At 37.2% G+C, this 27,928-nt stretch overlaps 2 protein-coding genes and 1 non-coding gene across 13 annotated transcripts in view; 2 read left to right on the top strand and 1 right to left on the bottom strand.

Annotated features, from left to right (window-relative positions):
• Window positions 1–2,593: 2,593 nt before the first annotated feature.
• Window positions 2,594–25,308, bottom strand: WBP4 (WW domain binding protein 4). 2 transcript variants are annotated; one of them, XM_072617098.1, is made up of 10 exons: window positions 25,020–25,308; window positions 24,160–24,232; window positions 21,067–21,129; window positions 20,864–20,987; window positions 19,529–19,714; window positions 17,361–17,407; window positions 16,762–16,837; window positions 8,587–8,792; window positions 5,486–5,658; window positions 2,594–2,982 (listed from the first exon to the last, which is right to left on the bottom strand). In XM_072617098.1, coding segments are annotated over exons 1-10 (1,161 nt in total). In that variant the 5' UTR covers window positions 25,022–25,308; the 3' UTR covers window positions 2,594–2,771. The 2 variants fall into 2 exon arrangements, with proteins under 2 accessions (XP_072473199.1, XP_072473200.1); XM_072617099.1 differs by lacking the exon at window positions 19,529–19,714 and having other exon boundaries at window positions 25,020–25,266.
• A 390-nt stretch (window positions 25,309–25,698) lies between these two features.
• The window catches only part of ELF1 (E74 like ETS transcription factor 1), a 127,105-nt gene continuing 124,875 nt past the window's right edge, over window positions 25,699–27,928 (top strand). For 2 of the 10 annotated variants that reach the window (XM_072617095.1, XM_072617086.1), the window contains exon 1: window positions 25,699–25,831. The gene's annotated coding sequence lies outside the window, so the exon portion shown is untranslated. Of the gene's footprint in view, window positions 25,832–26,170; window positions 27,189–27,928 lie in introns of those variants that run through there. The other 8 variants (XM_072617094.1, XM_072617087.1, XM_072617092.1 and 5 more) reach the window with 6 other exon arrangements.
• Window positions 25,863–25,934, top strand: TRNAE-UUC (transfer RNA glutamic acid (anticodon UUC)). The gene has a single exon. It is a non-coding gene; the product is annotated as a tRNA-Glu (tRNA).

The raw sequence follows: 27,928 nt of genomic DNA, 5'->3' as shown, positions 1-27,928 counted from the left end.
AGAAAGGGAGAGACCAGCTTGAGTAAAAATAAAATGGGAATAGTACCTGCTGCCAACAGTGAAAAGATTTTCTGAGGAATGGGATAAAGTAGTAGAGGTACATGGCTCTGACGGATGACAAAGGGCCTAAATGCTAGGCAGTAATTTTGATTTGATGCCCCAGGAGCTCTTGGGGAATGTGACACAAGTCTGAGGATGAGTGTTTTGGTGATTTTGTGGCACCTATATTTGAGAACATTTGGGTGCTATTATGGCAATTCAATAGAGAAGTAATGAGGGTTTAGAATAGGGTGGTGAAATGATGAAAGAGGAAGAATGAGGTGAGAGAAATAAATACATTCCCTATCATGTTATTTTTTAATCACTCATTTTTTTTCTTTTTCAATGAAGCTGATAATACTCAAATTCTAACTACACAAATGGGATTTCCCTCAGACAATTTCAGTCTCAAAGGTTTAGAGAATAGAGTATTCTTTAATTACAGAGAAAGTAAAGTAGGACGCAGATATTTTAACACAAACTAATCCATATTTTCTTTATAATGAAGATATTTCAATCACGGGTAAAAAAGAGTTAGTAGTTATCACAGATTTGATGGAATTTTTAAAATTATAAAGGAAAAGAAACAAACATTCATCTAAGTATTTTAAGATTTGCAAAGCCCTTTACATATATTATCTTACTTGAGCCTCACAACAACCCTGTGAGGTAGGTGCTCCTCCTCACTTTATCCATGAGGAGATGGAAGTCATCCTAAGTTTAGGAGCTTATGTCTGAGGGAGGAGTCAATCTCAGGCCTTTCTCATTCCAAGTCCAGTAATGCATCTACCATGCCACCTAGCTGCCCGCAACAGGCAACATTAAGAGCAGATAACTGAAAAATAAAATACGTAACTTTGAAAACAAAAAAGATTAAATGAGATCTCACTTTCTTTAAATTGGTAACCATTTGGTATGATGAATTATCTACTGCTGATATATGTTTAGAATATCCAAAAAAAGATGAATACAAATTGGAGATTTATACAACTTCTCTTTTAATACCAACAGATCATTTGGAAGACTTGTCTGACTAAAGTAATGTTTAATACTCTGAGAAAGTTATGCCTGAGTGTGTCTTAATGTCAAATTTTCCTTAGAGTAAGAAGCTTTGCCACATTAACTTTTAGAATTTATTTTAAAAGGCACAGGTTATATACTTTTGAAATGCATCTTACAGTTTTAAAAAGTCATGGGCTTCAAAAACAAAAGATGTTAAATTAAAGTTTTTGATTTTTTTATGACTTAGATACAGGGAAATGTCTTGCATATGATTTCTTGCAGTTGCAACAACTATCATGTGGATCATAATTATTAAAGACCCAGATGTCACCAAATAATATAAATAGAATGCTACTGTAGTCTGAGTCTGTCGTTGGTCCAACTGGGTGAAGAGGCAAAGACCAGGCAGGCTCTAAAATACTTCTTGATGTTTGCAAACTATCATAATGAAAGCCACAAAAAAGTCAACCAAATGGGAAACTTCTCAAAGCTAACAAGATTTGCATAAAAAGACAAAATTCATGCTTTTAAGAAGTTTTTAAAACAAGTTATTGTTTAATTCACTCATATACCATCAATCTGAGAGAAAAAACAATGAATTTTTTTCTTTATAATTCATTATAGGAAATTAAATACTGTAGAATTCACTGAAAATATAATTTTAAAGGGTTTTTTAGGGGGTGAAGAGAACCTACTCAACAAATCATTAAATGGGAAAATTTCACTAGTTACAAAAATTAACTAGAAAAAAAGAAATTTTGCATTTGCCTAAGCCAATACTGAGCATTTATCCTGTAAGCCAATGGCTACCTTCTAAAAGTGTCTTATTTAAAATCACTGTATGAAAATAGAGGCTGTCCCCAAAATCTTGGTGTAGTTTAGAGCTCTAATAGCTTTTAAGGTATAGATGGCTATTAACATTAAGCTACTGAAACTTAAACTGCACTAAGACCTTTGGGATGCCCTGTATAGGAGTTAAAAACCTCTAAAGATGCCCTTTCTATTTTCTTTTTCTGGTTTACACAAGGTTGATTTTGACCATATTCTGGTTCACATGAGATCAATATCCAGAATTTTCATCAGAACATTATTAGACACCAACAAAGGAATGGTTGCAAAGGACAGATTTTTCACTTCATTTTCTGACCTCCAATCCACACTAAATAAGCATTCCTGAAGTGCTGGGAGTCAGATGCAACCTTAGCTCTTGGCCTTTATATCCAGTTAAGTCCAGTGATGTAACTACTATTCCATATCAGCCTGCTGATAGCATATTCAGAATAATTTCCCCTGGGACCTGAAGCTCTTATACCATAGAACTGTTATATTTCTTAGTAAAAGTCAATTATCAGTGTGAAAGAAAGGATTTTCAGACAAAATAACAGGTATGCTCATGTATATGAGAACAGAGTAGCTGATTTGCTTTTCACGTATTATAAATAGCAGATACATAGCATCTTGAATTATAACATAATTAAGAAATTTAAGATAATGAACACATTGCATAAACAATGCAACATAGAAGACTCCCATTTTAAGAACAAAAATAGGATTCACATAAAAATAAAAAATAGATTTATTACAATTCACATCTAGTACAACTTAGAAGTTACTCTTAGCATCTAAACTATTAAAAACAAACAAAAAACAGCTTACAAAGTTAGAGAGGCTCTTCTTGTCCAAATAGGTCCAAAAGAGGTCAGATACTGCTTTTTGTCATTAAATTAAAATTACTGGTCACCTCCTCTTTGCCTTAAATTTCTAGATTTTCCATTATCAAATCTTCTCTTTTTGAAGACTGGGGCTACTCCTTCTGCCACATCTCCAAGAGAAGTGACTGTTTTTTCTTTAAATGTCACTTTTGGGTCCCCACTCACATCAGCAACTGGAGCTCCTAGGTATTCATCCTCTGTACTTGGAAGTTCCAAATCTATCTTCTCACTGGAGTCGAAAGTAAAGCAAGAACTATTATGGAACAATCAAAGTAAGGTGGCAACTTTTTCAAACAATGTATGTCTTTTCAAACCAAACCCCAGAAACACTTATGTCTATTATAACATAGAGAGTTTAAGAATGTTTTTCACTATATAGGTTGATTTCACCAGTTAATTTAAATTAATAGTTATATCAAGTGGATAGATGTGGAGAAATGATTACTTCTAAAATAATAATAACAGCAATACCAATCTTAGCAAACATTTATGGAACAGATTTTATGTTCCAAATGGAAAACAAGTAACAGATTCTTAAAAGGATTCATGCAAAAACCCAGACACCGTCATCCCATGACAGTCAAAGCATAATGCGATCTCATCAAAAGAGAAGAGAAACGGCATTCTCAAAATCATCATAAACAGGCACACATCCCTGCAATGATCACACATCATCAATGTTAACTCACCTTTGAAAAAAGCCTATGAAACAGATTCAACAATGGAACCCAAACGCCCTCCCCACGGGCAACAATCAAGAAAGTGTCAACCAAAAAAAAAGTGACTGAGGAATGAGCACTTCTTTACAGAAACAGAGGGATTTATTATAGCAAGACCAGGTCACTGTTATTAGAGATTACTAAAAGGTTATCCTTGAGGAGTCGAGATGAAAACTTTACTACTACTAAATACCAAAAAAGACAGGATTCTAGAATTATGAGAACAGAAGTTCAATATACTTTGTAAAGAGGCAAGGAACCTCATACTATAAATTAAAAAAAATAATCACAAAATATTCTTGAGGATTTAACAAATTTTTCTGAAAATGGAACCTCATCAAAGACAAAACTATTACCTAGATAAAACTAACCATAAAAATTTAAGAAAAGTATTTTTAATAATCCATATTTAATAAGTAATTTAATAATCCATACGGGATCCATAAGGGATGCTACTAACTTCCAAACCATGAATAATGAAACTTCTCTAGATCTACTAATCTACTAGAAACCTAGTAGAAGTTGAAACCATACAGAAACAGAAATATTTATCATTCCTTTTGTCTCAGGGCTGGAAGTTGTCTCAAAAATGTCTTCAGGAAGTCTATAGAAAATGAAATTTATATCCCCACACTTTAATTCACAAAAGCTGCAATTTTATTTGCCTATGCAATATTCATAGCATTAAGGAAGACTTATTATTAGCAACTATGATTATTTCTCTGTGAACTCTATTAGTTATGAGAATAAGAAAAAAATGACACATTCATATGGTATTTTAAGATTTGTAGTTTAAGCATTATTATTTCTATTTTATAAATGAGGAAACTGAAGCTCAGAGAGGTAAAGTCATGGTCACGTAGCTTATAAATGGTGAAGTTAGGACAAGGACTTAGGCTTCTGGTTTCAAATCCAGGACTATTTTCTACTATACCACAGTGCATTGTGGTACACATACATTACAGAATATCTCTGTCTCCACTATGTGTTCAGTGTCAATGTCCATAATCATTTCAGTCAAAACCAAGTTTATTAACGACCATAGTCATTAGATATGTACAAGGGCACATATGACCCTTGTTCTTAGTAAGTTTACAATTTAGTTGAGGTGATAAAATATTCACATAAAACAATTACAAAGATTATAATATGATAAAGTGAGTAAGTGTAGAGTACAGATGAGAGGTATCATATCTTGCTGAGCAGATCAGTGATGACTTCATGAAACTGGGGGCACTTGAGATGATAGGATTAATAAAAAAGCACATTTGAGGGGGAGGGAATGATGTGATATTGGTTGAGGGAAGTTGGGAGGGGGGGGGGGTCTGATTTGGTTAAAATAATGTGAGAAAAAGGCTGGGGAAAATGTACTGGTGCCAGATTAGATAAGGTTTTGAATGCCAAGCTAGAAGATTTGTAAAATGAACACACAGTAATAATGTGTTTAAAGTTTTTGTCAGCAAAACTTTATGAGAATTATGTATTAGGAAGATTAATTTGGCAGCTACTTTCATAGTCCAGTCTACAGACAAGAAGGGTCTGAACTGGGGAAGGGGATAGGAAGGGCAGGCAGGGCACACACAACAGTGAGACTGATAGGGAAGGGATGGGAGAGCTATTTCTAAGAAGCAATTGACAGGGCTTAGTGGTAACTGACTAAATAGGAGTGTGGGCATTACCGGAGGAATGCATGAGGACATTAATGTTTCAAGTGTAAGTGGGAATGTCATGAAAAAGAATAGGCAGGTAAAAGAGGGACAGGTTTTAAAAAGATAATGAGGTCAGATTAGGAACTGGAAGGTGTATGTGGGATCTTATCTAAGAAGGAAGACCCAGGAGACAGGTTGAAATGGGGATCTAGACCTCAGGAGAGTGGCCAAGGTTACCTTCAGTGATGGCTATGACTTAGGGGTGGTAAGAAGAGACAGACAACAAACGGCCAGAGAGGGAGGTGGAAAACCAGAATGCTAACTTCTCACATTAACTGTGTATATGTAAGTTTCTGTTACTTACTAGGGATTTTCCTCTTGCTTAATTTCTTTCCATTCCCCATAAGGGTTTGGTTTTTTAGGAGATCTGGGCTTTTCTTCTGATGCACCTGATGAGCCTTGTTCCTGATCGCCATCACTTTTTTCCTTCTTTGATTCAGTTTCAGCTTCTTCAGTATGATCATTTTTCGTTCTTTTCTGAATGAGAGAAAAGAAAATGACTGATAACTACATTAAAACAACCTTTAAAAAGGTTCTGAGAATTCTATTTAAGTATATGACTGCTTCACGCAGGGGTTGGACAACCACTTGGGTATATTACAGTAGAGATTCTGTTTTGGGCCTGGGTAGAACTGGATGGTCAATGATGTCCTTTCAATTCTAAAATTCTTTGACTTACTATGTGCCCCTAAGGGAGGGAGGATTACTTCAATTCTCTGGACGTTAGTTTCCTCATCTGTAAAATGAAGGTTCTAGCATTAAAATTCTCTGAATATTAGGGATAAGTCAGGGTTCCCTAAAAAATGAGTCAATATACTTCATTTTTAGACAGAATTTACAATTTAGGACTAGTGTTTGGGAATACTGTTCACTTAATAGGATGAATGCTATCCTGAACTTCTGCAGAAGCATATAACCTCTTGAACTTTCAGGAACAGAAATTTGTTAGTGCCATGGTTATGATTTATGGACAAATATGTCCTTATCATGAATGTTGAAGGAACTGAGAGGACTTAGGTTCTTCTGTATTAGGAAAATCTCCATTATATCCTGAACCCCAAGGAAATAATGTAATATTTTGATAGGGACAGTAAACCTCTAGACTTTAATTTCTTTTGGCCATATAACTTAAGAAAAGTTACACAATGGATTCAACAGTGCTAGATATTAAAGAAGTAAATTCTGGGTACTAAGTATAAGGTGCTTTCCTATTCAGAAAATCATGAGTTTCTGCCTTTAGGATAGGCAGAGCGGAGCATAAAAAATGTTTTTCAAAAGGCACCTGAAGGTTCATTGTGCATCTTGTTTCGAAGAGACCTGGCAGGCACAGACTGGGAAGCTTCAAGAGGTTCTATTAGTTACCATGGTTAAAAATCACCCAAAGAACCCTGAGGCAGAGGAGTCAAACACACGGCCTGTGGTCCATCCACAAACTCAAAGGGCTCCTTACTCATGGTTTAGTTGTTCCTACATTTCTATTTGAGTCTGACACCACTACTCTAAGGTACTCTCAAACAGAACATTCTGTGAATTTACTTCTGATCCATTTTATTGCCAGTCAAGGAATCAAGGGGCCATGGCTTGGTTCCTTCCTTTGTCTTCTTCTGCATGCATACTGTTATATGAATCATTTAAATCAGTGGTGTCAAACTCATAGAAATGGGGGGTCCCTAAACCATATATAAAAATTCCTGTGGGCTGCATATTGACTTAAGAAACCACATATTAATATTACCTATGTTTTACTGTATTTTTATTTATTTTTGCTAATTTCTTTCCACTTACATAATCTAGTTTGGGCTATATTTGGGAGTGCGGTAGGCCACACAAACTACATGACTGACACTTCTGAATTAAATCACAGCACTCTCAAATCTGGATTACAAGACCTACTTTACCAATGGAAAAACTTTCAGTGTACAGGTAAAGCAATTTATAGGTGCCCAGCTTTAATCACAGATTCTAATTTAATACTGTTTAACAAATAATTCATTGATATATTGCTTTAAGGTTTATAGAACAGCTTTCCAATGTAACAACCCTATGATGTGGTGATATGCAATATTATTCTCCTCATTCTGTAGATGAAGTGCTAGGGCTCAAAGAGCCTATGGTCACACACAGTTATGAAATGGGAGAACTGGAATCCAAACTGTGGTCTCCTAACAATCCAGCTCTCTTTTTATTCTATTCTAACCTGCTTTTACCAGCTGGATTATTTCCAAGGGAACATTAAGTCTTATCTGGCTGATCTCCAGATGCAAATCCCTGATCAGGAACATCTGGTTGCTCACTCTCGTCATTTCAGGACCAAAACTTCTTGAATACATCTCTTCCTCATGCCCTGCCAGCAGGGGTCAGGGCTCCTAACTGCTCTTCTGTTTCTCTTTCAAGGATTTCTTAACATAACTTTGCTTCATGGACTGGGGTTTCTCTTTTTTTAGCTTCTACAGTTCAACTTGCACAAAAGTAAATGCTTTTCCATGCGGACTGTCCTAGCCAAACAGTAATACCTTCAAGATGTACAAATAATTGGTGAGAAGAGCAATTTACTGAAAGCTGAGCAGTGATTTTGATCAAAACAATTCTGTGTACCCAAGAGTTGTTTACATTTATATTATAAACTACTACTCTGCTAATCTAGAGCTTTCATAAATAAGGTAAGAGGTGACCCGAAGAAAAATCAATCAAAAGCTGAGCTTTTGGGAATGGGATGGGAAAACGAGTATGTAGATTTATTGATGCTTTGGAATATCCTGAATGTGGAAAAATACACGGAGGGGTAAACCCTACTCATATAACCTTATGGACCCTCATCTCATGAACACAAAAGGAAACAGTCCATTAGTAAGAATGCCAAATACAATAAAGGAGTTAAAAGAAGACTCAAAATGCTCTTCACTTTTGTTGTCAAATCTCAGTAATGCAATTCAATGATATTTCATAGGTGTAAAATATATAATACATATGTATAATCAGAAGAGGTAGGCCATTTATAGCTAGAAACAAAGGATAAGAAGCAGGCAACTCAAGTGTTGCACTAAGATGTCAAATATCAAAAGACCCAGGAGGTCCCCAGAGTTTGGAGGTATGAGAAGGCAGAAAATAATCCCATGGGGGATTTCTAGAAGGTCATGGATAAGAATTATACAGGAGGAGAAGGCATGGATGAACTGTCATCTGCACTGGTAAAGGGACTACTTACTTCAGTGGGTAAGTAGATGGAAGAAAGCTTTGCAATTATGAGAAACTGAGATGTACAGAGATCTATACAAGGAGATTTATACAAGTTACTTGCTCTGGCTACACTTTGATTTTTCTCTTCTAATATGAGGTGTTATTGACTTTCTGAGCCTTTATAAAATTTTTCCAATATATTTGAGAAAACTGAGGACAAAGACTTACCCTAAACTTTATTTTTGGCTTTTGTACTTCTGTAGAGGTCTCAGATTTTTCCTCCTCTTCTTCTTCTGTTTCTTGTATTTCACTGGAATCACTATCTGAATCAGATGATTTTGATTCGGTTGGGGCATCAAGTGCTTCAGTACTATTACTAGAAAGGGGCTCTCCAACTTGTGGAACAAAATCCTCAGGCTTCTCCCATTTGGATTCTGTTCCAATACATTTGATACAGCATTTTAAAAGATTAACTTACTATGAAAATTTATAACTATTTAAACTTAAAGCTATCTATAAAAATGTTTAAGTTAACTCCTTCCTTTGGTGCTTCTTTCTATCGTCTTTGTCCATTCATCCTAAGTTTTCTTCTTCTACACTTGAAGTTAACGTACACATTGATTTTCAAGTCTGTTTTCCTAATCTCGCATTATTTCACTATTAAACCTTTCCATATGTCTTTACATTCCTTATATCTCATTCCTTCTTAATTGCACGGCTGTGTTGTGATTACACTGATTATAACACATTGTTGAGCTATTCACCCACCTGCAGTTAGACTTTTAGGTTGTTTCATACCAGTTGACATGAACATTATCAAAATCACTAATTTTCTTCATAAGTAATTTCCAAAATAACATTTAAGATCGGAAACTTGTCATCATAAATGTTATTTTTTAAATGATGGAGTTATATTTATGCAACACTGATGGCAACAAGATGAAAATTAATTTGTTTCACTCCTTACTGGTAGATACTAACCCTCCAACTAGCAGAAAAGCAACTAGTTTCTGAAGATGTAGTACTGATTAACGTTAAGTCAGTTTGCAGCTCCACTGCTCCCTATTTGGGGAATTGGAAATCAAGAGGCCTAGAAATTAAATCAAGATCCTACAAAAACCAAGACCTTACTACCACTTATTAAACACTTACTATGAACAAGGCAAATATGGAAAACAACAGTCCCTACCTTCAAGGAATTTATAATCTATTATTTGAAGGGTCTGTGATTTCTTCAGTGTGGGAACCCCCTACAACGATGTATTTACAATGATGTATTCTCAAAATGTGGTTTGGGGACCCCCTGGAGGTCCCCAAGCTCCTTTCAGGGGGATTGTGAGGTCAAAAAACTATTTTTACAATACTACTAACATGTTTTCACTTCTAATACTGTAACATTAATAGATATAACCCACATAAATAAAAGCTCTTTGGGATCACCTCAATAATTTTTAAAAGTGTAAATGGGTCCTGAGACCAAAAAGTTTGATAACTGCTGATTTAGTCTAACTCAAGTGTGAATAATAATATGTCCCTCTACAAATACCCCAGCAGGTGATAATCCAACCTCTGCTCAGAAGACTTCAAGTTAGAGGGAATCTATCATCCCCCATGGCTGTTAATTCTACATCAAGCATGCTTTGTTAGGAAGCTTTCTTTACTTTGAGCTATAATCTATTTCTCTGCAACTTCCACTCAGTGTTTCTAGTTATGCTATCTGGGGACAATCAAAACAAGTCTAATTTTTGGGGGGTCTAACTGTACATATCAGATGTCCAAAGACAGCCATCATGTTCCTTCTAAATCTTTTCTTTTCTACGTAAGGTATCTTCACTCAGAACAACCCATCCTTGTACAGCATGGTCTAGAATTCTTTTACCCTCCTGGCTGTCCTTCCCTGGAAATGATCCAATTTGTTTATGTCCTTCCTAAAATGTGAGGACAGGAAGTGGAAAGAGTTGGAATAGGTTATATTATAGTAGGACTGTCACCTCCCCTATTCTGGACACTATTAGTGTAGCACAAATCAGGACTGGTTTTTTATTTGTTTCCATGTCTTATTATTATTATTATCTACTTCTATTGAATTTGAAGTTAACTAAAGCCCCCAGCAGAACTTTATCACATGACTGGGCTGCAATATACGCTAATGAGATCACAGATTTATTGAAACAATGAAATTCAGAAAGATTTTGGGAAATGATTTGCTGAAATCCAGGCATTTTATGTCTAGTACATTCTCCTGACCTACCAGTTTGGCAACCTTTCTGAAAAAAGAAAAAAAAAAGCATGTGGTTATGAAATTAGAGCTCTCTTCTGAAAAAATAAAATAGAATGTTTATTTTTACACTGTATTTGAAGTTAATTTTTAAATAACTATTATGAACTGTCTGTAAAGCATATTATATTTCCCGAAAGATTCAATTAGGGGATCCAGAGTTGACCTTTATATTTGACATACAGAAACAGAATCTATCAAATAAGCTTAGTAAGTAACTTCATTTACAGTAATAGTAACTCAAGTTTGCTGAGCAGTTGAATGAGAGTCTCAATTCTGAATCTGACTTGGACTTTCAACTGTTGTAAAACACAATGGCTTACATTAGAAAATTGGGAGAATAAGAAAAAAATCTTAACTAGTTCTTTACCTTTCCACATTAAATAAAGTGTCAAGTTTAAAGTGTCAAGTTTAACTTTTGCCATTTTTAGAAGAGCATTAATTTCAGTTAATCTACACTGACACCTAGTGGTCCTTTGGACATTTAGCACAAATTTGTAATTGGCATTTTTTTCCCCTCTTGCTTATTTTCTGATCTATCACTATGGTGTATATTCTATGCTTACACGGAAGATAACAGAAACAATTTTATATACAATTTTTGCTCCTCTATATCAGAAATTAGTTAACAAAGAACCTTCTGCTAAGAAAAACTTTAAATGTCAACTTTATTAAGATGATGGAAAATGAGCATAAGTTGGTGACAACAACGATGCCATAATAAATATCAGTTATTTATAAAGTTTATAAACAATTACATGGTTTGATATTCTAAAAGTCAAGTAACTTCAATGGTGACATGAGACTCTCAAAGACTTTCTGATGCAATCTCAAACAAGTGCGATGAGAAAAGCAGAGGAATAAAACCCCCCAAATCAACTGTAGCTGTGTAGTACAAGTTCTGGGTCAGTTCGATGGCAAAGGAGACGGTATATGGGGTCTAGAGATGAAGACTTAACTTCCTGAGTTCAAATACAGTCTGAGACACTTACTAGCTTTGTAACTCTGGGCAAGTCACTTAACCCTGTTTGCCTCAGTTTCCTCATCTGTACAATGAGCTGGAGAAGGAAATGGCCAACCACTCCAGCATCTCTGCCAAGAAAATCCCCAATGGGGTCACAAAGAACGAGACGTGATTGAACATGACTGAACTACAGCAAGAGCTCTCCAAAGATCAGATTTTGAAAAGTCACGTCTGCGGATGGAAATGACAGGACACAGAGGACAAATGTGAAAGAGTGACACCATCTTACAGGACTACTACCCAGGACAAGTTGAGGCTGGTAAAAAAAGTGTCAACAACAACAGAAAGGGCTTTTTAAAGTTATGTTGAGGTCCAGACGATCAAAGAAATCACAGGCATTTGCCAACAAAGTCTATGGCAAAAGATGAAAGAGAAAGTCAAAATTATTCAAGTCCTCTTACTTTGGTCTGCTCAACTACAGAGAATTTAACAAAGAATTCAAAGTGACTGAACGTCCCGCTAAGTGAGGAGATAAGGGAGCTCCGAAGCTGAAATCAAAGATTCCAAATAACCTGAATGTGATGAAGGATAGCCCAAAATAATGGCAGAATTTGCCAGTATGATTGATGAACGACTGCCATGATCTTTTTAAAAACTCTAGAACTAGAAAGGAGTCAGGACTGGAGTGAGGCGAAGTACTGATTTTCAAAGTTGAATCAAGGCCATTCCTGCAAACGACAGTCACAATAGTTTGACTTCAATTGCTGGCAAAATATGGGAACAGATAGTTAAAGGCACTATACATATTTAGCTGAAGGGGGATGGGAAAGGAGGAATTATGATAGTTGTTTCAAGTATCTGAGGGGCCATCATGTCATGAGGAGGAATTAGACTTGTTCTGTTTGGCCTCAGAGAGCAGAAAAAGGAACAAGAGATGGAAATGGCAAACAATCAAATTTAGGCTTGGTGTCAGGAAAAAACTCTTTAAGTTTTGCCATTCTATAAATGGCCAGGCTACCTCCAGAGGTACTGGGGCTCTCCCTTGGAAGTCTTCAAGCAGAAGTTGGATGACCTCATATTGGATACGCTATATTGGGGATTCATGTGGGTTGAAACTAGATGGCTAAGGACTCTTCCAACTTCCAACTTATGTGACTTTTGAAGTTTATAAGCATTTATAAAAGCATGTGGTGATTATAATAATCAGCATAAATCATAAGCGGTAAACCCAAATTTTTTTAATCTAAATTAGGTAGATCAGATAAACACAATGGTCACGGCATACCTGAAAGTCAGAAAGATAATGGGACAATGCCTTGCCTACAAATTTAATCAGTTGCTAAACTTTATCAATTCCACCTCTTTAACGGAGGTCAAGTGCATTAAGTCCCCTCTAAACTCACCCAAGTTCAGGACTTCCTCATCTCTCACCTTTTGTTGCTGTTGTTTAGTAGTGTTTGACTCTGTGACCTCATTTGGGGTTTTATGGAAGATGCTGGAACGGTTTGCCATTTTCTTCTTCAGCTCACTTTAAAGATGAGGAAACTGAGGCAAACAGGGTTAAGTGACTTGCCCAGGGTCAGATAGTGAGTAAGTATATGAAGTCAGATTTGAACTCAGGAAGAGATGTCTTCTTGACTCCAGGCCTGGCACTCTATCCACTGGGCCAGAGAGCTGCCTGTGGAGTATTTTAATAGTTCTAACTGGCCTCCTTGCCTCCTCCACATTAAAGTGTTTAATTCCTAAAGTACAGGCTTGAGTTTATCATTTTCCTGCACAAGCTTCAGGGCATCTTTTGCTTCTAGGACCATCCCTTTGTTTGGAATTTAATGCCCTTTATAAGCTGATTACCCCCTATTGTTTTAGTTCTATACCTTACTCTCCACATCTATTCTGTAATCCAGTCAAACTGGCCTTCTAACTCATTCCATTTCCAGCCTCTACACTTTTGTTCAGGCTCCCCTTTTTACTTCTGCCAGTTTAAGTGCCACTTCTTAGATTCAGTCTTTCCTGATCTCCCTAGCTAAAATTATCTTGCAAATTTTGTATACACATATACATACATGATGTCTTCCCTGAGCAGAGAACAGAAGCTCCTTGAGAGTAGGAACTGCTTCATTTTTGTTTTTCTAACCCCAGCAACTAGCACAGCACAGGCATTTAATAAATGCTTGTTGGTGGATATAAAGGATATTATGAGACTGAGAGATTTGGACTTAGAATGGATGACAGATAGTATTAATAAGGGGCTCTGGATAACTGAATAAAGAGAACTCAAAAATACTGTAGAATGAGGTCAAGTTTCTACCGGAAAACAGGTCTCTTTCATTGGCCTTTTTTAAAATGATGTCATTAATAACTTACATAAACATATATATATAACCAGTTTTTATTTGCAGATGACATCAAGCTAGAAGGGAAACCGACGTGGAGGTCAGAATCAAGGTTCCAAAGGGACTCAACAAACTAGAAAAATGGGATAAGTGGGAAACTCTACATTTGCGTTTAAAACGTTACACAACAGAACTGGAGAAAGATCTATAGAAAGTAGTTCATGTAGAACTAGTGTCACATGTGACATAGGAGTCAAAAGAAAACAATAATTCAGGGCAGGACCTGAGCTAAATTAACAGAGGCATACTGACCAGAATGAGGAAGAAACAATTCTGAATTCTGCTCACTAGAGCCAAATTACATAAGGCATAATATGCTTAGATCTGCACCCAAATGTGGGGCCTTTTGGGAAGGGCACTTAGGGTTAGAGGGTTTCCAGGGAAGTTGTAGCATGACACAGTTGAGAGAGCTGGGCAACAGGGGTTACTTATTCTGGGGAAGACTTTGAAGATAAGAACAGGGCAAGGTAGAATGGGGAATATGCTTGCTTGTCTTCAAATACTTCCCAACAATCGGAACTACCAAAAAATAAAAATAAAAGGATGTCTTGAGAGATAAATGAATCCTTTGAAATTGGCCATTTTTTTCGGAGGCTTAGATGACAGGACCACTTATTAAGAACTGGATGGGAGATAAGAAATAATATTGTTCATGTTTTAGGTATAGTTTGAAATAGTTGATCACACATCTCTTCCAACTCTATATTGATCAGAACTATGATTTCATTGGTCTAGGAAACTCCTGAATGAGGCAACTCCCTTTTATTAATGCATCTTTTCTGCAATTTATAGTCTTAAAAGAATTTTTTAGGGCAGGAGTCAAACTATGGTCCATGGGCCCAAATCTGGCCCTCAGGCCTTGTTCTCGGCACTGAGAGCTGTTAAATGACTTGCCCACTGTCACAGAGTCAATATACACCAGATTCAGAATCTGAACCCTGGTCTTCCTGATTCCAAGACCAGTCCTTTATCCACTCCCTGTCATGTTGCCTCTTTTGCTACTCCAGAATTCTATAAAACAGCATACTCCCTCCTCTAAAAAAAATTCATAGTGCTTAAAGAAAGAATAGCTTTTCAAAATTAAGTTACACTATTTTGATAATAGAAATAGAATGATTCTGCAAAACTAATGCAGAAGAAGCAGAAGTACTATTATGGAAATGGAATTAATTACTAAATCTATTTTATGAAATTAAGGGTTTTTTTCCCTAAAAAGTAATACACTGCTGATTTTCCAGTTTATAAGGAAGATTTAAATTGGTGTCTGAAGTGTTCCAAAAAATATACATTGTAAACAAACAAATCAAAATCATTCCACTCCATTTTTTTACTGACAACCTAATGTTAGAGAAAGCAAGGTATGGTGGACAGAGGGCCAGTTCAAGTTGCTAAGACTATGCAGAGTAGGTGCTTGTCTACACTGGTGGAGGGGATTCCCTCAATAGGAGACCTCTACCCTGATAAAAAAGAATAAAAAAGGAAATATGACTAAAAACTTAATATTAATAAAATTACTGGCTGTACGTTCTAAAAATATTTATGTGAAGGATTCATGGATTACAATTTCTACCCAAAAAATAATCTGTCAGTTAAAGAACTTAACCTATAGAAATAAAATTATTTAACTTCTAGGATTCTCAACTGTAAAATAAAGCTGAACTAGATCAATTTTTTAAGTCCCTTCCAGCTCTAATGTCCCATTTTTTTTACAACCATTCTGACATAAAAAAATAAAGACAAGGGTTTAAATGATTTTCCCTTCTCCCATTGTGTTTTGAGTCTGTCAGATGATGAAAATAAGTGATGTGGGGCACAAGCACATTATACATAGGAATAAATCACTGCTATAATATTTTTGATAAAAACTTTAATATCCACGACCTATCCATGTAAGTTTTATAGGACCTGTTCACTCACAATATGTGGCCAAAGAATACGAATAGCCAATTTTCAGAAGAATCACAAATTAATAATAATCACATGGAAAAGAACTCAAAAATCTAATTATAGGAGAAATAGAAATTAAAACAAATTCTGAGATGCCCCCTTACATGGGTAAAAATGTTAGTTAAAAATGCTAAAAATCCAATGCCAGCAGGGCTGTGCAAAAGGCATGTTAATATAAACAGACAGTTTTTTAGGAAAGCAATATGGAATTATATAGGACGAACTACAAAATTATCCATCTTCTCACCTAGTAAGGTGGACCTAGTCCAACTACCATAAGCTAAAGATGTGCCTGTTTGTAAACAAACATACACTTTTTAAATACTATTTATTTTAGCAAAAAGGATGAAAATGACTCATGTTTGATTAAGGAATGGCTGAACATACTGAAGTATATGATTATAATGGAATATTACCATGTCATAATGTATGAAAATATAAATCTTCCGTATTTCTTTTTTATTGTTCATATGAAGTATAAGAAGAAAACAGAACAGAAGAATACACATACTTTCCACAATGATATAAATATCAACAAAATTCAGGGGGAAAAATCCACAGAAAAGAAAAAAAAGTTCAGAGGGGGAAAAGAAAGTAAAATAATTCAATTACTTCTTTAAAAGTTACTTTAAAAATATAAATAACAAATTTAGGGGTTTATGTTATTTTTATTTGTCCATATATATTTATTAATGGCTAAGTGTATAAGAGAAGAAAAAGTAATCTTAACTTCAGTTAATACATTAGTAATTCATAGCATGCAAACCAATTCTTTCTGGTGCTTAGAGAAAAGAATTTAAATAACAGCAGGTATTACTCACCACCTGTTTCTGTATTATAATAATAGGTGTAACCTTCTTCACTTAAGCCTTCTACCCAAAGAGGCATTGCTGCTTTCTAACAAAAACAAAACATGATAAAAATGATCACATTTAACAACAATAACCAAACCCCACCCTGACATATATATAAAAGGATCAACAAAAGGCTCTGTCAGGATACATATTCTCTCAGCATACAAGTATTTAGAATTGTGGTTGGGACTGGGAACCTGAAACACTGAAAAAGGAAGACTGGGAAAAGAAAGGGAACTGACAGATCAAATTTCTTGGGAGACAGTTCACATCAGCCAGTAATTCTTGAATTAAGACAGCAGCTCTTGACAAATAGGAGACAGAGTGGACATTTGGGCCCAAACTGGTCTAACAAGCAGATGAAGAGCTATCTCTATGCCACAGGTTACTGACCCTTGACCTAAGGAATTCTTGTAACTGTTCTATGAACAACTCTCAGAGGAGTTTTGAAATAGAAAGGACAAAAAGTTGTAAACTGTTATTTGGTGGTATAAAACAATGTTTAGAAGTACTCTCTCCCCATCAACAGATTAAGAATTTTACTGAATAGAAATGAATCCAATTACCTTACTAAATTTTCCTTGGAATCCTTCAGGTTTCTCCCACTGAGATTCTAAAAGTAAGATCATATTCTAGTTATAGTATGCTTGCTTCCTAAATACATTTCTAAATCTCTTGATTTGTTCCTATAATCCATGAAGATCACTAATACATTAGGAATATCTATAATGTTCACAAGATTCTGTGGGGAATTACAAAAGAAAAATCTCTTTCCTCAAGGATTTTATAATCTAACGGTGAAAGAAACCAACAAATACTTTAACACAACCATTAAAACTATCATATTGGTCTAACTAAGTTCCTCCTAAATAAGGTTCCACCACTAAAATAGTCTCTGAAAGGAGAAAAAAATAGGTATATCCTGAAAAATAACAGCAATTATAAGCTGCTCCCAGGTTTTATTTAGACTAATTTATTGGGGGAAAAAAGACTATAAACTACATCCAGGCCAATAAAGACTATATAATTAATACACTATAGCTGTGTAGAGATACAAATAGGTTTGGAAAAAGCTGGAAAGTTGGAATTTTTTAAATGACAGAATTATTGCAACAATTAAAATGATTATAGAGGTTAGTCAAAAAAGAATCATGTTTTCATGGAATTAAAATTTCATTAGTTTTGAAGCAAAGAATTTGCTGGGATGAAGTGTGGGAAGAAAACTAGGTTTCTCTGGAACATAGCGAATAAGCCAACGTGTAAACTTCATCTCCTGTATAACTACAAAAAACCAGAAAGCTTAAGATAAATTACGAGTAAGAAGCAGTTTAAGACCAAGTTATGAGAGAAGTCAGATCTGTCACTGCAGAGCTCTCTGGGCAGAGTAAAGATCCACTAGCGACATTAACATGGCTCAGGGGTAACCCTATCTCACTGCTGCAGTGAAATGGCTACGTCCCTCAGGGCCCAGAGGGGATTCTGGTATTTAATCCCAAACTGGGGAGTTATATAAAATAATACCTATAGTACCACTGACTACCCAGTGATCCAAAGAGCTATCTCCTCTGATAACACAAATGATATGTAGAAATGACACTTCTATAGTGCTTTAAGATTTGCAAATTGTATTATATATACATTCTCTCACTGAAATAACAGTCCTGTGAGGCAAGTACTACAGGTAGCATCATTATCATCATCATCATCATCATCCCTATTTTACAGATTAATAAAACCCAATCAACCAAAAAACTGAAGCTTGGTGAAACTAAGTAACTGCTTATGGTCACAAGACTAGAAATCATCAGATGTGGGATTCCAATGTAGGTCTCTCCTCAGTTCCAGATGCTACTTTTTACTACACCATGAAGCCTCTCAGGTCAATCAAAAGATTTATCAACTGAAAAATACTGTTTGTATCAACAGAACTGAAAGCACAAAACGTCAACATGCACAAATTAAAGTATGCTAGGAACAGACACAAAAAAGGATTTGGTTTATGGTTTTCAGACAGAAAAACTATTATAAAGAATCTCTCACTGTAAGACCTGCAATTTGAAGAGGTTGGTATGAAATTCTTTTTTATTTTCCTATTACACTTAATGTTCATACTTTTAAAAAGCTTATAAAACAAAGTTAAACCAAGGGTTTTATTGGGTTTAATATTAAGGTCCTAAGTAAAAGACTCAATTAAAGGACAGATTTTTTTTTTAAACTTAATTTTCCAAGTGGGCTTAAATATACTTTCTAGCAGATTGGACTGGTTAGAAAAATCTGAGAATGTGGTCCCTTTCAATATTCTGGTTTTCTAATGCATTAGTTCTTCAAGAATAAATTATTTTATCATTGAACATTTTCTCTTCAGAGTACAGATGACCTCCCTTCTGCTCTTTTGTGGATAGTTCTTTAGAGGTGCTGACATCCTGAAAATGCATTGCTTGGTGGCCACCCTGGTGTTAAACCTCTCTAAACTGAAGAAGGTGAGTCCTTAGATCAAAGATATACAGTCTAATGACAGACTCATACTTGAAACTTTTCCAGACTGATAAGACTTCCCAGAATTTGTGTTCCATTGGCACAGACTTTGAGAACCCCCAGAGACCTTTATGCCATGATGAAACATCACAGCAGGGCTTTATTAGAAAAAATAATCATAATTTTTTTTAAAAATGAAAGCCTGAAATTCTCTGTAGTAGATATTGTATGACACTGTATTTGCACCTAAACCGCTTACCTCCTGTGATGGTATTATAATAGTAACGGTAACCCTCTGAAGACATGCCTTCTACCCATTTGGAAGCTCCTACTAAATCTATATTGGAAAGGTCTTTTTTCCTCTTTTTCTTTTCCTTCTTCTGACTGGATACTGAGACAGGTGGGGCAGTGCTGGTCACTTGGGGTGTGCTAGATTCTGTAACATCTACAGAGAAGGTGGGAGAAAGATTACTTATCCAGTGGGGCATTCTTAAGAAAATGACTAGAACCTGTCTTAGGAAACTTCACCCTAAAAGCAGTTTTCACTAGATTTAGAGAGTAAATTAATGCAGAGAATGTGATCATTCAAGGCCAAATGGAATACAAATAATTAAGATAAAATCCAGTATGAGAATTGATTTCTAGACAGAGAAATCTCCAAACAGTAACTAAAAGAAACAAGGGCTTGTTCTACCCGACATGAATAGTATCTATCTTAGGGCAGGGAGTCATTCTCTCATTTCTGAATAAATCCCCACCTAATGATTTACTACAATTATTTTCCACATAAAAAGTCAATATTCACAAGCTCAAAGGATTTATAGCTGGAAGACCCCTTAGAGGTGATCCAGCAGAATGTAAAGTCCTTGAGGGCAGAACATTTTATTTCTGCTCCATGTCCCCAATACAACAGTCCAGTACTTTGCTCAAGAAACTGTTAAATTGCACTCAATCCTGGCCAATCTCCTCATGTGAGGAGGAAACCAATCTATAAAATGAGATAAGACAAAACTTTGGCCTAAGGGCACGTCTATTGAAAAGCACTTACAGATAATCCAAACTCGATTCCAGGTAATCCACACCATCAGCAATTATTCATTAATAAAAATTAGTTAAACACCTATTATATGCAATGCAGCATATGACAGATCCTGGGGTACTGGTGAGAATACAAAGATAAATACAGCAGAATCTCCACTTGGTCAAAACATAATGAATACTATATTGCAAAAGTGAATCATAATTAGAAGTTGAGGGCTGTTCACATTTATTAATGAATAAACATCCTTTACCTCAATAACAGAGCCAAATAATCAATTTAAATGGCCTACAAGTAAATTTCTGGCCATGGGTAGATTTAGAAACTACTGCTATTCAGACTGAACTGAGGCTTAAAAGATGAAGAGGTCAAATGATAGGGACAAACATCCTACATTCTACATCCTCACTTCAGAGTAAGGCTGCCAATAAAAACGGTACAGATGTCTCTTCAGTGTATGAGCTCCATCAGGGAACCTCACCCATGGAAACAACAAAAGTTTACTCAATAGCATCTCTGATGTGACTTTTAAAGCATGTTGGCAAGCTTTTCTACCTGAACTGATTCCAAGCCTTTTCAAATCCTCTTGGTATGCTTTAAGGGCAGCTGCCTCCATTGCAGCAAACTCTTTTGATGCTTTTTCTTCTTCTTTTGCCTTTTCGAGGCTCTTCTGTTTAATCTACAGGAGATATGGAAAGGTTAAAACAAACTAAAAGGACCAAAATTAACATGAAAAATTTACAAAAAAACCTAATTACCTCACTGATTCTTTTGGCCACATTTTCCTTGTGGTTCTTTCCCCGTTCATGAAATTCAACACTCTTGAAAAATGTTGGAGGAAGAGGGAAAAGCAAAGAAACAAATCATAAGTCATAATTCTTAAAATGAAGCAGCAGGATCCAGGAGAGAAGAGAATCTAACTCTTGAAATTTAAACAATTCCTTAAATGAAGAAAAAAGCTAAAAATGGAATACCTTTAATGCATTTGGGCCTTCTTACAAAATAATGTCAGTGAGTGGTATGTTTTAATTATATTCTTTAACATTATGTTAAACTCAAAGTTTACTTGAATTCTTAAACATGTATAATGTTAGACTTGTGATGATTTTGTTAAAGAAAAATCTATTAATTAAACTTTTGTAGAATAAAACAGAAAGAAGCTGGAGACTGTGAGAAAATTCTTGTTCAAATTAAGAACCTGCCTAAATATCATAGAATATACCATAAGTAATAAGTATATAGAGGTTCTCCCCCCATTCAAATTCATAAGGAATCCTTTGGGGGAGAAATAAGGAATAAATCACACTCTAAGTTTACTCCTCAAAGCTGGGAGAAACAAGGAGAATTATAAAATGCTCTGTTCCTTAAAAAAAAAAAATGCTATTGATAGATTGTTAAAAGTCTACAAATACATCATAATTTAACAGATTAGATAAAAATTCTATTAAAACAATTCTAGTTATTTTTAAGGGAACATTTTAAGTAAATATTCATATTTTATTAGTTTAAAAGGGTTTCTTTAAAATAAAATATATCTGTACACAAAATCTGCTACGAGCTAAAATAATATTAAAATGTAATTTCTCTAGAAAAATTGTACCTTTGATTGAAGGTTAAAAAAGTTATATTTTGGGTGGTTACTTTGAAAAGCATTTATTTACTATATACAGTATCTGCCTTACTATTATTATATCAGGCTTATTTTGCAAACAGTCATCTAATTCAAGCTAATGATAATTTGTTCTAAGTTAAAAAGGACACTGATAAAATATACATTGCTATCTGGGTTACCTCTTAGAAGGAAATCATATCAACAAATTTTGTGGACTGGAAAATTGTTGGTACATGTTTATAAGGAAGCTTTAATCAAAAACAAAATAAGACAGGCAGTTAAGAACCTTAGGAAAGGATGACTTTGAACTGAAAGTTTTAAGAGAAGGATAATTTTCACATATTATTTTCCAGAAAAGAGCTAAAATATAGTTCATTTTTAGGCTGACTTAGTAGATACCATTAAAAAGTTCTTTAAATAGTTCCACTATTCAAAACTTTCAGGGAAAAAATAATCACTATAATCTTTTTTAAAAATGGTGCAAAACATTTTTTTATACTTGTTACATTGATTTTCACCACCATAAAGCCCTCCTTTGTAACAATCTGCTATAATATTTCAAATGGTAAATTCACCTGCAGTTGAGTCAAAGAAATTTTACAATAAACTAAACTTTGAAACAACTCTTAAGCACAGTAAGAAAAAGACAAAAATCTAAGAAGTCAGAAAAATGGGTCCAGGCTTGTCAAAACTTTTAAATCTTGTTTTAGGGACCCAAGATACTAATTAAAAGGCCAGGCAAATAAGAGTTTCCAATATGTAGCACAAAATGTACTTATATACACTATTCCTAGGATTGATTAAATAAAGTTTGCCAATATGCTTTGGAATGCAGTATTAACTGGGAGTCCAGGGAAAAAGAGGAGGAACAAATACCCTTGTGGACTTTGGTGAGGAAGTACGAAGAGTTTCAGTACCAAATAGATCAAAGATGGGTAATTGCATATACATGTCTTTTTTGTGGAGAAGGAAGAGGTCTAAAAAAGAAAACTAAGCCAACCATGGATCTTTCAAAGACTTAAGTGACAACAAAATTTACAAATCACTAATCATAAAATCAGATTTCTGAGGTCATATTTATTTCCAAAAGAACAATCTGTGAAATGTGCATGAGGATTCAGGAAAAAAAAAATGAAAAGGAGATTATTTTGTACTTTGGGTCTTAGCAGCTCAATCTAGAACAATAAATAGTTACTATTTTCTTAAGACAGTTGCTACATTCCAAAACAGGTTATACTGCTAGTTTTCAAATCTGAACATGTATTGAAAGGGGATAAAGAGCTGCAGAAAAACTGTTCTATCTTTCCATACAGTAAGGAACACATGGAAAGGTTACTTAAATTATAAAATCCCTTTCAACTTTTAAAGTTAACTTCATATATTTTAGAACCCAACATGGCACACTACTGCAATGGGGATGTCTAAAGAACACTGATGAGTCTGACTATTCAACAATCTACTTTAAAAAAAATATGAAATGGGCATCCATCTATACATAGTTTAGCAAAACAAAACAAAAGCAAGCATTAACACTATTAATGAAGAACATATATAGTGAAAAAACGCTTGTACCAGGAATAATAGAACACTAAAGAAATTAAAATTGGATTTTAAGGCCTGCTACAATCTGTCTCTAACCTACTTTGTTTGATAATCTTACTGTACAGTACTTCTCTAAACGTGTTCTATTTTCTGGATGAGTTGTATTAATGGCAATTCCTCTTCTCATCCTGATTATGCATTTGTGCAGCCCACTATTCCAGAGTCCCAGAAGGATATCTTCCATGCTATCTGCTGAAACTACAGTTGCCTCTTCCTTCAAAACTAGGTTCAAATGCTACCTCCTCATTCGGTCTTCCACGATTCCCCCAAAGCTGGAAGTAACATCTACCTCTTCAAACTATTTTAGAGCATCTTGTTCAAATCTCTCCTTTGTCCTCATCATACCTATTCGTACTTTGCAAACCTTGAAGTGCAACATATGTGAAAATAACTATTTGTATACATATTCTATTTAACCTATTAGTCCTCTAAATTACATACTCACACCTGGCAAAGTCCCTGATAAATAAGTACTTAATTTGCTGTGCTGGTTTCAGTTCAAGAATTAGCTTCTTAAGTGATTTTTGTTCTAAATAAAAATTGAATGCTTTCCAACAGGAACTGATACTGAACAGTATATTTTAAAAACACACGATTCAAGTTTTTATATTTTGGAAGCAAGAGTGGGAGATCATACAGGCCTATTGTCTGCTATCCAGCACTTGCAATAATCGCAGAATTTCTTTGGTTGTGATTTCCAGTAGTCGGCCCTGAAAAAAGAGAGTGGGGAAAAGTCAAAGGTAAGAATACCATGAATGCAAAGAGCTGTGCATACGTTACACGTGCTTAGGGACGTCAAACTTACAGTTTCTGCTACTTAGCTCTGATCAGTTACATAGTTCAGCACTTAAGTTACACTAGTAACACTAACACAATTAGCTGTAATACCAACATGATACACTGATGTTGCACTGTTCAGACAAAGTTTGACGTGAACAGACGGCATGGGGGGTGAGAGTTAAGCTGCCTTCCCTCATTTGCCAAGGGCACCGATGGATTTCAACTTGTCTTTCTGCCCAGGAAGGCAACTGCTAAGATGGACCAGGGAGTTTCAACACGTACTGACTGCTGCAGTCTGCCTAGGGGGTAGCGTGGGAAAGCTGTGGCCCAAATCCAGGGGTGCACAGAGGTGCTCTGCCCAAAGGGCTTCCTCATCCTCACGATTTTTGTTTTTTCTTTCCCGAGGCAGGCATGGAAGTAGGCGGGCCACCGCTCATCTCGGGAGAGCAGCTTTTTCCCGGCCAGGGACAAACGCTTTAAAAGCCAGGATCCAGGACGCCCTGGCACGTTCGGAGGGGGGTACAAGGGCCCCCTCCTTTAACAGCTTATCCGCGTGCGCGGCCAAAGCACGGTCCTTGGAGAAAGACTTTTCCCCGATTGCCTTGGTCCCTCCCCCCACCATGGGCGCCGGCCCCCGGGCGGTGTGCGCGGGGGTGCACGCCGCCCCGAAACCTGAGGGCGCTGTTCGGGGTCGAGGCGAGAGCCGGCGACACTCACATGGCGGCTGCAGCGGCTCCGGCTCCGCCCTCAGGCTCGCGGGGTGGTCGGCGCGCGGGGGTCACGGGTCCCTGCCCGCCTCGAGGCCCAAGGCAGGCCCGGAGTAGGCGCCACACTCGAGACCGGCATCCCCCAGTCCCGAGCTACGGGTGCCGAGAGGACTCAGGTCGCTTGTAACCCTCCTCCTCCCCCCCCCTTCCGTCCCGCGAGCAGGGGCGGTACTCCAGTGGGGTGGGGGAGGGAGGGCGGATTACAAAGGTGCCCGAGGGAGATTATAAAGGAGGGGGGGGGCCGATACAGGCCGGAGCAGAAGTGAGGGGCGGGGTCGGGGGGCCCTGCGACCCCGTGGGCGAGCAGCTGGAGCGCCGCTCCTGCCCCTCACACATACCGCTCTTCTCAGAGACATCGCCGCTGTCCCTTTAGCCCAGAGGGGCTGGCGAGAGGGAGGGCGGAGGCAGGAGGGGCGGCTCCCCTGGCTTAGGTGGAGCGCCAGGTGACCCAAGTCCGCTCCCCCACGACTAGAGAAGCCGCTAGAGTCGGAGCAGCCCCCAGGTTCTGAGGAAGGCGAGGGCTCCTCCTTTAGCGACCCCCGGGGGCGGGGGAAGGAGGGAGGGGAAGATTGCCCCCGCCCGCTCTCCTTGACTCCTCCCCCGCCTTCCTCGTGGTCTCGCCCACCGAGTCCTCACGATCCAGAGCGCGTGGGCGGCGGCCGGGGCTGCGGGCAGACGCAGCAGCGGCTCCTCGGCGTTGGCAGCAGCGCGGCGGTGGAGGTAGCGGCGACTGAGGGTAACGGCGGCGCTTGCGCTTGTCAGGTAGGTCTCGGGAGCTCATCAGCGTGGAGCTTCCCATATGGTCTAGCGGTTAGGATTCCTGGTTTTCACCCAGGCGGCCCGGGTTCGACTCCCGGTATGGGAAAGGCGGACTTTTTTAGAAATTTTTTTTTACATTTCCTCTAGTCCCCTAAAGTCAGCATTTCCCTCCTCTTTTCCTAGTTTTAGAGATCCAGCGTTCACTCCGGCTTTCGGAGCCCGAAGCGCGCGCATGGGGCTGGCGGGGCTGCGTCCTTGGGCTTCCCAGGAGCAGAGCTGGGGGAGGGTAGTTAGTCAGTTTCATCTGGTTAGTTTCATTTGCCCGGAAGGTCTCCTCCTTTCGGCCCTGTGGGCTGTAGTTTTCCATTGCTTTGGGAGGTGATTATTAACTCCACTCCCTGGCCAAGTGTTTCACAAGTGACGCTGGGCGTGTTTTCATCCCCACCCCTCGCAGCTGACCCGTACTGTGCCTTCTTCGGGAGAAGACTTTCAGAAGTTTCTCTCCCTGTTTTTTTGTTTTTTTTTTTAAATTTAAATCCAACAAAGTATGCAAAAAGCTCGCTTTTCTCCCCCTGACGCCGTGGGAGTGAGTCGACTCCCTGGGGTTTCAACTGAGGAGTTTCCCATGGACTCGTCCCCGACCAGAAAGGGTGTTTGGATTTGGCTGGAGTTGGGACGTCCCCTCGGGGCTGCTTTCCTGTAAATTCATCTACACGTCAATTCCAGATTGGCTACAAAGGGGCCTGATGATGTTTATCTCGTCCTAACCAGCCCTGGGGTCCTAGTGTGGCTGGCCACAGACAAAAAAAAACCAAAACAAACCACCTAAGACTGTAGTAACTTTGGTTCCCTAGTTGAACTTGACCTTGTCACTTAGTGCCCGGGAGGAGTGTGTCAGGCGCAGAAAAGTACATTTTGAACTTGTTTCTAGCTTCGAGGGCAGAGGCTCATCAAAACGAGGAGTGTTGCGTTAGCGGCAATTTGAGCGAGGAAGGGCAAGAAAAATACGCTGATGGGAGATACTTTGTATCCGTATTCCAAGGGCCCTGAGAGTTTGAGGATCACATGTTTTAAAAAAACATACACACCAAAAACACATGGAATGGGGGTGGAGCTGTGTACTGGAAAGAAGAAAACTGGCAGAAGACTGGGGAGGGGATGTTAAAACAAAGTTTCACTGTATTTTTAAATATAGAGGCCCTGTGTTTATTACAAAGAAGGGGCAGCTGCGTCAGCATGTGAGCTGCAAATGAAACAAAAGAGTTATCTTAAATTCGAACTGAAATTAGAAAATGGGGTTTGCTACCATGTTTAGTCTGAGGTTCTCAAGGAACAGAAGAAAAAAGTGACTTTTCTGGTGGTAAGTGTCATTGTTAAGTGCTGGAGTTTTGCTTGTCAGCTTTTCCATTTCTAAACATCTCTGAATTGTTTGTATTTGCTCTGCTAGAGAGGACAAGTTTTTCATTAAAATTTTGAACGAAATTTGGTGTAATGATTTCAATTTCGAAGTGGTGTAATTAGTCTAATTCCTTAAAAGTTTTCCATAAATAAAAATAATATTTAAAAATAGTTTTGAAGCATACTAGTTTGAAGTGAGGTGACTTGAATTAGAGGATGTATTGACTCTCACTTCCTGCACTGTTTTTTGGGGAATTATCTTCTCAATGTTGTAATATCCCCAAAATGAATATATTGCATATCACCTGCATATCTGTTATTCCCAAAATTATTAAATTTCTGCTTCCAAAGGTACTGAAGGCAGGCTAGCTTTGTTTAAACACAGAGCCAAGCCTTGAGTACTATAAAAAGGCAGTTTTCCGTAGAATAAATGTTTATATTTTGCTATAACAATAACGGTCAATTTTATAAAGTGGTGCTGAAAAAGCTTTTAATTTTGTACTATTAAGTTTGAAAACCTTTCCTTTTTAGCATGATAACAGTTTAAAAGTCATTCTAGAGGGACACAAACAATAAAATAAATGAGTTTAATTTAAAAGAACAAAGCTAGTGATAAATTTTAGCTGAAAGTGACCGTTTGAAAATTACTGACCATATTCTGTCAGGGAATGTACCTTTGAGTTTGACTAGTATTGGGAATGA

This window comes from Notamacropus eugenii, chromosome 6 (assembly GCF_028372415.1).
Source record: "Notamacropus eugenii isolate mMacEug1 chromosome 6, mMacEug1.pri_v2, whole genome shotgun sequence".
Taxonomy (NCBI): domain Eukaryota; kingdom Metazoa; phylum Chordata; class Mammalia; order Diprotodontia; family Macropodidae; genus Notamacropus; species Notamacropus eugenii.
The sequence above is the reverse complement of the archived record's forward strand: the minus strand, read 5'-3'. Positions and strand labels throughout refer to the sequence as shown.